Genomic DNA, 12,194 nt, shown 5'->3' on the forward strand with positions numbered 1-12,194 from the left:
AACAGCACTGGGGCTCTGCTGGGGCTTAGATACGCATGGGGAGTCTAGGGTTCTTCTTCGGGTTCAAACTTCACTTTTTAGTCCTAATAATTTGCATATGGTGCTGGGTGATTTTGCTTATTGCTTTCATCTTATCTTTGACATAAATATCCTCTCTCTAATAGCAAAAAGCTCTTTATGTATGAAAAATCACTGATATAAATGAGTTGTGAAATCTGCTTCTTACCTCTCTAAGGCACATTTACTCATTTACAGTATAAAGAAATCCATGAAGGGGCAGGATGTGGTTGTTGTGTTTGTGTGTGTGTAGTGTATGATTTTTTATATGTATTTTTTGTGTGTGTGTGTGGGGGGGGGGGGTATCTGTTATCTGTTTGGGGTTGATTGTCTGTTATCTGTTTACACAAGATTATGCTCACTCCTCTCATAATTATAAAGTATTAAACGGGTTGAAAGTCCAAGGCTTGAAACCAGGAAGACGGAAAGAGGGGAATGGATCAGGAGGAAGAAAATAGGCCAACAATTGTCCAACAAAGGTCACTTAAAGTATGTTCTGGGAATGCCCCTCGTTAGTGTGCTAATTTTCTATTAGTGTTCTATTTCGTTAGTGTGCTAACTAATCTTTGGTTTTAAACCCATCTCATACCACTGTTTGGCTGCCAGTGGTAACAATTCTCACAGATAGTACAAGCTGTGATGTACAATATCTACCTATGGAGATGAGTGATGTTATTATCCCATGAAAAATCTTCCTCAGCTCAATTCCCCTCTGTTTTGTCCTATCTGGTAGGTTTGGGTGCTTTGGTTCATTTGGTTCATTGGTTTTAGATCCCTCCTTTTGCTTTGAGCTGTGTATCCAACCAATCAATAATGTTTATTTGAAGTATTTACAAAGCTGGGAAGAGTTGAGTATGACCGTATAAAGTACTTCAAATATACATTTTTCACCACCTGTTCATAGTACTTGTCTATTTCAGTCTCCCTGGGATATATCTGAGAGATTGGAAAGGTAACCTCATGTGTTGTTCCCTTTAGCACGTATTCAAGAAGGAGTTCAGGAGAGGAATAGTCGGAACAAGACAGACTCTGTAGTGGAACAGCAGGAAGTTGTGGGTGGGAAGGCTGTCGAATACTACTTTGCCTCAGATGCCAGGTGAGTTCAATTACCTGATAGCATGTGAGGTATTTTACTCATCTGTGAAAAAAAGGCATAGCAGCAGCTACGTAACAAGACCCTACTGAGTATGCAAGTTTGCAAAACACATAAGCAAAATGAAAATAGCTCACAATCCACACAGTAAGTAAAACACAGACTGAAAAAATCAAATGAAAACTTTGAAAACTCAAAGTTAGAAAACATTCAAAAAGTATGCACACGAAAAGTATAGGGCATGAATTGTGTGGTAGCCATGAACTACTATGGAGAGAACTTTTTCTCTTTTTTGTCTATAGAGTATCCAGAGCAAATGGAGTTGCTGTTTTAACCAGGTCCAAATCCAAACACCGGGCCCCACAACTCCCTCTACTATTCATTTTAGAATCATTCACTGAACAAAACAAATCCACATTACAGTTATCACTTGCACCTGGTGCACTGCCGACATGGATACATCTCGTAAGAATCGCGAAACATTACCTTGTCAGTAGATATAGCTCTATGGAGATTGCCTGTTGCTAGTCCTTGGCCTCCACAACAAAACCATTTGTATTGTGTACAGGGGGAACAAGCCATGAGAAGTAGGCTGTTTACAATGGAAAAGTCAAATATAAATATATCGGGATTCTAGAGGGAGCTCTAGAGTTGCCAAAAATACCTGAAACTGCATAGGGTGCAGATGTCACTCTCATTTAAATGGATGTTATGCCCAAATCACACCAACACCCCTGTTTAGATCGCTAAATCTAAACAGAGGAATGTGGCTGCACATTCCTGACCTGACCTGACCTGAGCTGACCTGAAAACAGACCTGAAAATCTAGATGCCACATAGAAAGACAATTTCCAGGATCTTCTGATGCCAAATGGTGATGCACTGTAGGCTCCACTATCCAGAGGAAAAATGTCTAGACTTAATCAAATCTTTTCTTTTTCTCACAAGAAATAATTGAAACAGATTGAGAAGTCAGACTTAAGTCAAACTTAAATTGGACTTGGGCTGAGACAAGATGAGGGTTTTTTCTCAAGAGACAGAATTAAGATATGGCTAATATCTCTTATTGATGTTATATTGACCGTAATTATGTCTAGATGAAAACGCTAGACTAAGGAGAAATCTGCATGGTATCACCACAGTGACATGGCATACTCTTTAAAGTTAGGCTACATGAAGGGCCAACACATGTCAATTCCTCACTTACTCTGACATAAATAAGCTGACCTGGGTTGTATCACTTTCCTCAGTGCCATCATTGAGCACACCAACAAAGTGATCTACTTGGAGGATGACGACATCGCAGCTGTGATCAAGGGGAACCTGTCTCTGCACCGTATGAACCGGCAAACAGGAGATTCCCCCTCGCGGGCCATCCAGACCCTGCAGATGGAACTGCAGCAGATCATGAAAGGTCAGATCCCCAATCTTGATGACAACTAATGATTACCATGGCAACAAATTTCCATTGGCCATATTACCTTAACTCCATAAGCTCCACTATTTTATTTACTTAGCATAGACATTTTTTGTATGTTGCTTTCTCATTTTAATAACATTTTAAGATAGTACATGTGCAGAATTACATCATACTACTGCCTGAACGATGATATTGAATGAAATCCATTCAGATGTTATTAAGATGTTTAATATTCCATCAATTTCCAATACAACACAGAGATATGTTGACTGTATAAGTAGCTAGGGAATTTCCCCAAGAGTAGAATGGTGCTCGTTCAAAGAGCAACCAGGAACAAACTACTGTTCTTGGTTCATTGACCTAGTTAAAATGGGAATGAACCTTCTTGTGTTCCTTCACAGGTAACTTTGAAGCTTTCATGCAGAAGGAGATCTTTGAGCAGCCAGAGTCCGTGGTGAACACGATGAGGGGCCGGATCTCCTTTGATGGCAGCAAAGGTACAGTTGCTCTCCTCTGGGGTTTGCATTGGAATTACATCCTGTTCCACAAACAATCCAGGATGCTGTTTCAACACGCATGTGATCAGCGTTTAAATGCTAAGAAAGGAATGATTCATTGAAATGTAGTCAGCTTTTTTCCTTTGTGTACATGACCTGTGAAGGACAGATCAGAACAAGCATTTTATTTACTGTAAAATATTAGTTCCTTATCTGTTGTGAGACATAATTTGTGAAAGTATTAAAGCGCACACAAACTCTGACAAATGCACTTTACTCTGATGAATATTATTTGCTATACTCCTCCCTGTAGTTTATTATGTACAGTGTTAATATGTACAAAGGGAGGTGGACACACAAAAGACTCTTGGCAACAGTCGTTTTTCTCCTTAGGGCGTTCAATCTGGGTGTAATTTTATTAAGTTAATCATTTAAATGTTACTGTGGTAAAACATTGAAACATTTTGGCTTGTATGTTATCAGTATTCATTCAGTTCAATCAAACTGTATTAATGAGTATTTGTGCATAGGTTGTTAGGTATGTTGTAGATTATTATTTTCACCAGATTTGTATTTTTTAAAGGAATGAAGCAATGAAATAATCAAGTGAATTGTATGTCAAAATTAATAAGGCATCTCATTGAACCTGAACCTGTAGTGATCCTGGGAGGCCTGAAAGATCACCTGAAAGAGATCAAGCGCTGCAGGAGACTCATCATGATCGGCTGTGGCACTAGCTTTCATGCAGCTGTGGCGGTATGAATTTGACTAACATCACAACAAGAATGGAACATAAATACAAATGGGACAGTTGAGGGTTTTGGGGAAATTGGCAGTGACAAGGCCATAGGAAATATATATTTGTTTAAACTACACAGACTACACAGTGGCACCTGGATATATATATAAAAGTTAATGAGTTTCAAAATATATTATTTTAACAAACATAGGCTTTGAGTCTTAATTGTCGGGGTTATTGAAACACCCACAACCCCATCCCTGCTCTCCCTCCTTGGACATCAGAATCTATGCATTTACATATTTTACACATATGAAGAGAGTATTTGTCTTGAGATATACAGTAGACACAAGTTGATGTATGTTAACTTGTGGATGCATATGTTATAAATGGGATTGCTATTGTTTTTAGACCAGGCAGATCCTGGAGGAGCTGACAGAACTTCCAGTTATGGTGGAGCTAGCCAGCGACTTCCTGGACCGATACACACCTGTCTTCAGGGATGATGTTTGCTTCTTCATCAGCCAATCGGGTATTTAATGAGGCCTAGTCATATTGAGCAAAGCTATTTTGTGTGTGTGTGTGTTTATTTACAGGTGTTGTGAAATGTAAAAATGTGTTTTTGTGAACATGTGTGTGTGTGTGTGTGTGTGTGTGTGTGTGTGTGTTTGTGTGTGTAGGTGAGACGGCTGACACACTCATGGCACTTCGGTACTGTAAGGACAGGGGAGCTTTAACCGTGGGCATTACCAACACAGTGGGCAGTTCCATCTCACGAGAGACAGACTGTGGTGTGCACATCAATGCTGGGCCAGAGATTGGCGTGGCCAGCACAAAGGTAGACACAGACACTGACACAGAGAACTACTGAGAGCACAGAGCACAAGTACCTACAGTACTACTGTAAAGCATATATGATGTCAGTTTAGAGCACAGAGCACAAGTACCTACTACTGTAAAGCATATATGATGTCAGTTTAGAGCACAGAGCACAAGTACTGTACTACTGTAAAGCATATATGATGTCAGTTTAGAGTACAGAGCACAAGTATACTGTAAAGCATATATGATGTCAGTTTGCCATTATTTGTCATAATATACTGTTAATACACTGCATATATCTATATTATTATTACTACTATTATAATGTTACTGTTACTACATTGCACATAATCTGTACATGTTGTTCATACATTGTTCATATCACATAGCCATATCTATTCTGCTCTTATAAAGTAACTGCTAATACACTACACATATTTTAGTCCAGTCATTTTAGGAGAAAGGGTTGAACAAATTGCAACACAAGCAAACTTAACTGATTTTGAATCCTTAATATGTCCTGAGTAAGGGAAAAAAAGCCCCGAAGAATCCCAATAGGGGAAAGTTTAGAAAAAGACCTAAATATACCCTATTCATGCGCCTATACAGTATTTTTCTCACGCAAATAGGGGGAAAAAATTAACCTTCACATATCACCATGAAAATTACTGAGTTGATTACTTACATCAAGACAAACAAAAAATGTATTATACGTTTTTTGAAATTGTTTGTTAACATGGGCAAACAGGGCATAATGTAATTATGTATAGCGACTGTATAGTGACCCAAAACTAATTGCAACATTTAACAAACAAATTGTCCAAGGCATGGAGGAAGATAATACATGTCTTAACTGGTATTATATCTCATCTAGAGGGTATATGCTTATAGAAAATATATAGTTTATGGTGTTTAATTAGTTTTCCCTGGACAGTATAGGCCAAAATGTATCCACTTTACACTAGATTCGCCTTTACAGAATAGAGGGCAATGTATTGTGCATGGCATAGAGGAAGATGGGAAATGTCTTAAATAGTGTTATATCTCCTCCGGAGGGTATATGCTTTCAGAAAATATATAGTTTAGGGTGTTTAATTTGTTTCCCTTAATAGTGCAGGCCAAAATGTATCAGCTGTTCACTTGATTCGCCTATACAGAATAGAGGAGTATGTGTTATGCATGGTATGGAGGAAGATGGGACATAAGTTGATTGATGTTATATTTCATGTACAGTGCATATACTTTTAGAATATGTATAGTTTTGACTGTTCTATGACTTTGGTAAAACCATGACCCATGCATAGGCATGCATTGTTAATTATTAATCTTAAACTATATTTATTAGTATAGCATTTTTGCCAGATGTCACAACAATAGAGTCACTTGGAGGCTAACTGCAGTTATCCCATCTGCACCCTTCTGTCGAATTAGGACATGATCTTGTCCATCTTCAACTTTGCCTTCACAATTTTCCTGCATTCACTAACATAAACATACTGTGCTGTCCGATTATTGCTTTAGACAAAAATTGTGCAAAGTAAAGGGGCATCATACAGGCCCCTCTGATTGGACAGACAGTATATCAGTCAACCCCTGGGCAAGAGGTCAATTACTATACTTGCAAAATGATGGACTGATACTTTAGTGTGATATAATGTATGTTTCAGTGACCTCTAAATCAGATTACGTAAACACCAAAACCACTTTCCTAGGCTGAATAATGCCTAACTATGTGTTTGTACAGATTACACATTGTGGAACACTTACATGCAAAAACCCACTTGGCTCTATTTAAAGATTCAACAACCATTTCCATTGATTCAAAGGGCCACAAAATATAAAAATAAACACCAATTTTGCAACAAACCAGTCTGAAATAAGCCAAAGGAATTCACTCTTTGAAAATAAAAGAATGTTCCTCAACAAGGCAAGATTCTAAAATTCCATGTTAAGTTAGATGAGGTTAGATATTCTTTAGAATGTGTATTCTACAACATTGTAATTACAGTTTTGTCAGTATGCTGAAGAATAATGCATGAAACAACCCTCATTTTAGCATATTTCCACTGGATTTTCATGGTTTTTTACTATGGTGTAAAGATCACCAATTGAAATATAAAAATGTGAAAATAAATTCTGTTGCAATTAGTTTTGGGTCAGACCTTTGCCTGGACTATTAGCTCCGTTGTGGTTAAATTAACTATACATAATTACATTATGCCCTGTTTGCCCATGTTAACAAACAATTTCAAAAAATGTATAATACATTTTTTGTTTGTCTTGATGTAAGTAATCAACTCAGTAATTTTCATGGTGATATGTGAAGGTTAATTTTTTCCCCCTATTTGCGTGAGAAAAATACTGTATAGGCGCATGAATAGGGTATATTTGGGCCTTTTTCTAAACTTTCCCCAATCGGGATTCTTCGGGGCTTTTTTTCCCTTACTCAGGACATATTGAGGATTCTAAATTAGTTAAGTTTGCTTGTGTTGCAATTTGTTCAACCTTGACCCCTATTTTGGCTTAAAATGACTGGACTATTTATATCTAATTTATATTACTCTAAACCACCTTCTGTAAACCAATTGCATACTACTGTCTACACTGCACTATATTTCTTGTCCTGCATGCACCAGCTGTCTATACTTTGTATATCACATTGCACTTTTCTGCTTTTTTGCACTTCTGGTTAGACGCAAACTGCATTTTGTTGGTTTTGTACTTGTATTCTGCCCGATGACAATAGTGTATCACACTTTCTCAGGCATATACCAGTCAGTTTGTGGCCATCATTATGTTTGGTCTGATGATGAGCGAGGACAGAATCTCAATGCAGAAGAGGAGAGAGGAAATCATCATTGGGCTCAAAGATCTCCCAGGTGAGCCTATGTCCTGCTCCACAACCCTAGTCATCACATCTACATCTAGTCCAAATAGCACATCTAGTCCAACTACCCAGTCTGCTTGTGGTGCTGATACATGGGGCAGCTTTCTGAGCAATCTTGCTTATCAACCACATAACTGGTTCCATGGGATCTGGTTGGATGATCATGACAATTTGCCTACTTGTTAAATTTATTTGCTGCCCAATATCAGAAGGAATGAGAACAACAATACTCAGGAACATTGCCCAGGAACATTGCTTAAACAGTTATTGTATGAATTTCATCAGCTTTATGTCAATGTTGTATCTGACTCTGGTACTTAGCTCCCTCTCTCTGTGTTCCCTCTTGTGACTCTAGACATGATTAAGAAAGTGCTGGAACTGGATGGAAAGATCAAGGGCATTGCACAGGAACTCTACCAGCAAAAATCCCTGTTGGTCATGGGTCGAGGCTTCAACTACGCCACCTGCCTAGAGGGGGCACTGGTGAGTCCAGCGGTCCTCAAAGGCCTGGCTTCTTTTTGGGCCAGTCATTTGTAGCAGCAGCACTCTTTAGCTTTGCCATTAGATATGTTTTGAATGATAGTAGTAGGGATGTCAACCTGTTTCACAAGCTCATGGAATGCAAATACAAAACGTGTGCCATAGCTTTTCACCTCCAGAACAGTTTACAACTCTTACACTGCGCAACTTAACATATCTGTCCCACTTTGACGTCAGACGGCAATGCATCATATCTGCAAAGCAGTATACTTACTTAATATAGTCATAAAACTATCTATGTGAAGATTGCTAATATTATTACTGATTCTCTTTTATGTCCTGTCATATGATTTGCTATCACAAAAGGCTATTCAGATGTGTGGGACAAATTTCCTTATAAAATTTCAGTCTTAATTAATCACCTCACATCATTAAGACATGAAGGCAAACCCCTCATTATCAAACCCCAACATGTATTTACATGACTGAGCAGCTTGTGTGGTTCACTCCTTGACCCAACAGAAAATAAAGGAGATCACCTACATGCATTCAGAGGGCATCCTGGCTGGAGAGCTGAAGCATGGGCCACTCGCTCTGATCGACAAGGACATGCCGGTCATCATGGTCATCATGAGGGATGCTTGTTACACCAAGTGCCAAAATGCCTTACAACAGGTCACTGCCAGACAAGTAAGTCAAACACAGAAACACACACACACACACACACACACACACACACACACACACACACACATACACACACACACACACACACACACACACACACACACACAAGCTTGCCTATTCCAAGACAAAGCATGTACACAAGTAGTCACAAAGTTCTAGGAATACTTGCCTGTCAGTCTCAAGAGAGAGTCAAACTAAACATTGTGTTGCTCTTCTTTCTTCCCTCTCATTGCCACTCTTCTCCATCCAGGGACGACCGATCCTCATCTGCTCCGAGGATGACCCAGAGACCATAAAGTACGCCTACCAGACCATTGGGCTGCCCCACACGGTGGACTGCCTGCAGGGCGTCCTCAGCGTCATCCCCCTGCAGCTTATGTCCTTCCACCTGGCTGTGCTCCGGGGATTTGATGTGAGTGACTTACCTTTACCTTTGTGTCGAGCTTCGGTGCCATTGGTGTCACATATGTTATGTTACCTTTGACACTCTGTCACTTGTCACCCATGCCACATGTTGCTACTGCAACCATTATTACTATTTTCAAGATGAATCGTTTCATTCCTGCATTATTTCTAAGCACTTCAATTTGACACGTGTCATTTCCCCTCTCCCATACTAGGTGGACTGTCCCAGGAATCTGGCCAAATCCGTCACTGTGGAGTAAAACAGAGCAATCGGGGATCTGGAGGAGTCTTCCAGTACATAGTGCAATTAAGTGTGTGTCTATGTGTACGAAGGTGTGTGTGTGTGTGTGTGTGAGAGAGAGAGAGAGAGAGAGAGAGAGAGAGAGAGAGAGAGAGAGAGAGAGAGAGCAGGGATAGGGAATTGTGAAGGTGAGATGGGGACATGAGCAGTGAAGCATGAGCAGCTGTGTACTGTATGTGTATGTGTATGTGTATTTGTATATGGGTGGGTTATTGTGGGGATACTGTATGTTTATCAAACTGAAATGTGAAACTCCACTTTGAATGAAAGAACTCTGAATGGAGAACACATCTTAATACTGATAGTCACTTTTAAGAAGTTGCTTTTTATCCCAAAGGAATTATATAGTTTACACAAGGCAGTTCTCAAGTATTTTGCAACCAATCTTATTACATAATGAGCCAGAGGAAAGCGTTTTGACGTGCTCACATGGTGATCTGAAGTACTTGTTAATGTGCAATATTGTCTGACATGGGAAGTTAGTGGCCCAGAGGTGATGTCTCTCATATGAAGGTAAGATATACATAAATGCATTCCATTCTGTTAAACATATTCTGTACGATAAATTGCATACACGTACACGACAAAAGTTTATTTCATGTGTTAGAAGTTGATATCAGGCACCCTGACAATGGTCATTTGCAAGCTTTCACTGAAGATGTGTTAGCCTCCTCTCCAGAATTTGTGAACAGATCAGTTGATTCAAATCATAGAATAGTTTTCTTAACAGATGGCACAAGGGTATCGGCTATGATTTGTGTAAAGCTTTATTACTCTCAAAGAGTTAAAGCTCTTATATGGTTTATCAGGTGATTGTGACTGTCCTATCCATGGGGATCAATCAGTAGGCCTAACTTCCATATCACTGGTCTATAATTGTTTCTTTTTAGGTGAATCTTATTGTAAGATCAAATTGCTATTTTTATTATGTATTTATATTTAAAAAAGTAAACTTTTTATTTGGTGATACAGTTGTAGAGTCAGAGTGGGACAATCATTAACTTTGCGATGTGTCTTTCTGTAATGTAGTGTGTAATAATTAAATAAAAAATGTCAAGAAGAATTCTGAAAAACATTGTGCTGAGCGTGACATATCAAGCCCAGCTAAAGAACTGTGGCATGATCATGGTTTACCATTATAAATCAAAATCAGAATCAGCTTTATTGGCCAGGTTTGCGTAAACAATCAAGGAATTTGACTCTGGTTAATCTAATCTCTTAAATTTGCATAACTTTTAATGTAACCTCTGTCTTCTGAATACTGACAAATCCTCAAATTTCATATAATCATTTACATAAAATACATGGCATTTTATCAGCATTATGGCCGTGACATGCAATAGACACACTTTTATGAGAGATTTCATTATGAAATACTAGCAATGAAATGATTGCATACTCAGTGTCCACTATAAGATCCACAAGAAGAATCAGAACACAAGTCATTTGAAATGTAAAACTTTTTTTTCTTTTCCCGTCAACTTTGGTAAATGATTTCCGGGTTACTGAAACACTACTGAACACCAGGGAACATGAAACTCGGTGGCCACTCATTCACCACGCTAGGCGCCCCAGAACCCAGACAATTATGGAAAACTACCAGAACCATTGCACCCAAGATGACAATGTTATGGTATGTTAGTGTCAAGAGCCTGCATCAACCTAGCCCATACCCACTCATTTGTGATTTGCACATGTGCATGCACGCTCGCACACACAAACACACACACACACACAGGCAAGAACACACACACACACACCATTAGCCTCCTAACATACACAAACACACTCACAAGCAAACTCACACATGCACACTCATTTAGGCCTACATGCACATGAGTTGCAAGAGTAGGAGATTTGATTTATTTTGTGGAGAGAATGTGCAGGACTGAGACTGATATTTTGTACCGCTATGCGGTACATCTAGTTTATTGCTGGCGTTACTCATGTCTGGGGTATTAGCTACAGAGGATCTGACACTTCAAATGCTGGCACATCGTGTTGTAAACCTTTGTAGTAGAGCGTCACGTTTCAAATTAAACTGTTAAACAGACGCGAATAGTAGGCTGAACACATCTGCAACAGAAGGAGGTTGCTATGTTAACTCAGTTAACTTATGTGAACAGTATGACAATTACAGGAAGATAATCGCTTAGATTTGTGTTATTAGGCCACTCAAAAATAGGCTATGTCAATCACTGGAGGTATTTTAATATTATGTTTTGTTTTGATAACGCTTAGGCCTTCCTATGGTTTTGATCAGCCTAATAATCTCTGAAATGTCAATTGGAAACACTAAGGTAGGCCTAATGTGTTGAAACTGGCATGCAACCAGAACGTTTATCGGCTCTGAGGTCAAATAAAGTCTCCACTCCTGTAAATTCACATTATGATTAATCACATCCATAATGCACCATTAAAGGTTTTAAAAGTAAGAAAAGGGCACAATTTGTTCATCACACTTTACATCGATACATCAGCTTTCCACAGCCACTTTGGACATTGTCGCATCAACACTGTGTAGCATAAACTTTTCCTAAAAAACGTTATGGATGTGACATGCATGGAACTTGCTGACTTACAAATTTAAGGAGCTGTGCTCTTAAGGCAAGCTGAGCATACACATTGCTCTACCATTCCCTTGTCAATCTGGAATTTGTCAAATGATTTGAATTTGTTGGAACCTTGAGTCCATTTACCCCCTTTTTAAATATGTATAATATTGGGTCTTGGGACTTAATGTAATGTAATAACAGGAAATGTAATCCATTAGAGAGTACAGACTGACTACACACCATTTTTTGTA

At 38.9% G+C, this 12,194-nt stretch overlaps 1 protein-coding gene across 2 annotated transcripts in view; it reads left to right on the forward strand.

Annotated features, from left to right (window-relative positions):
- The window catches only part of LOC121694092 (glutamine--fructose-6-phosphate aminotransferase [isomerizing] 2-like), an 18,802-nt gene extending 8,341 nt beyond the window's left edge, over positions 1-10,461 (forward strand). For both annotated transcript variants that reach the window (XM_042074028.1, XM_042074029.1), the window contains 11 exons: positions 1,036-1,153; positions 2,401-2,564; positions 2,972-3,067; positions 3,726-3,823; positions 4,218-4,338; positions 4,487-4,644; positions 7,393-7,507; positions 7,871-7,998; positions 8,518-8,685; positions 8,933-9,094; positions 9,303-10,461. In XM_042074028.1, coding sequence (XP_041929962.1) covers positions 1,036-1,153; positions 2,401-2,564; positions 2,972-3,067; positions 3,726-3,823; positions 4,218-4,338; positions 4,487-4,644; positions 7,393-7,507; positions 7,871-7,998; positions 8,518-8,685; positions 8,933-9,094; positions 9,303-9,347 — 1,373 coding nt within the window. In that variant the 3' untranslated portion in view covers positions 9,348-10,461. The remainder of the gene's footprint in view (positions 1-1,035; positions 1,154-2,400; positions 2,565-2,971; positions 3,068-3,725; positions 3,824-4,217; positions 4,339-4,486; positions 4,645-7,392; positions 7,508-7,870; positions 7,999-8,517; positions 8,686-8,932; positions 9,095-9,302) is intronic.
- Positions 10,462-12,194: the final 1,733 nt, after the last annotated feature.

Source organism: Alosa sapidissima, chromosome 20 (genome assembly GCF_018492685.1).
Source record: "Alosa sapidissima isolate fAloSap1 chromosome 20, fAloSap1.pri, whole genome shotgun sequence".
Taxonomy (NCBI): domain Eukaryota; kingdom Metazoa; phylum Chordata; class Actinopteri; order Clupeiformes; family Clupeidae; genus Alosa; species Alosa sapidissima.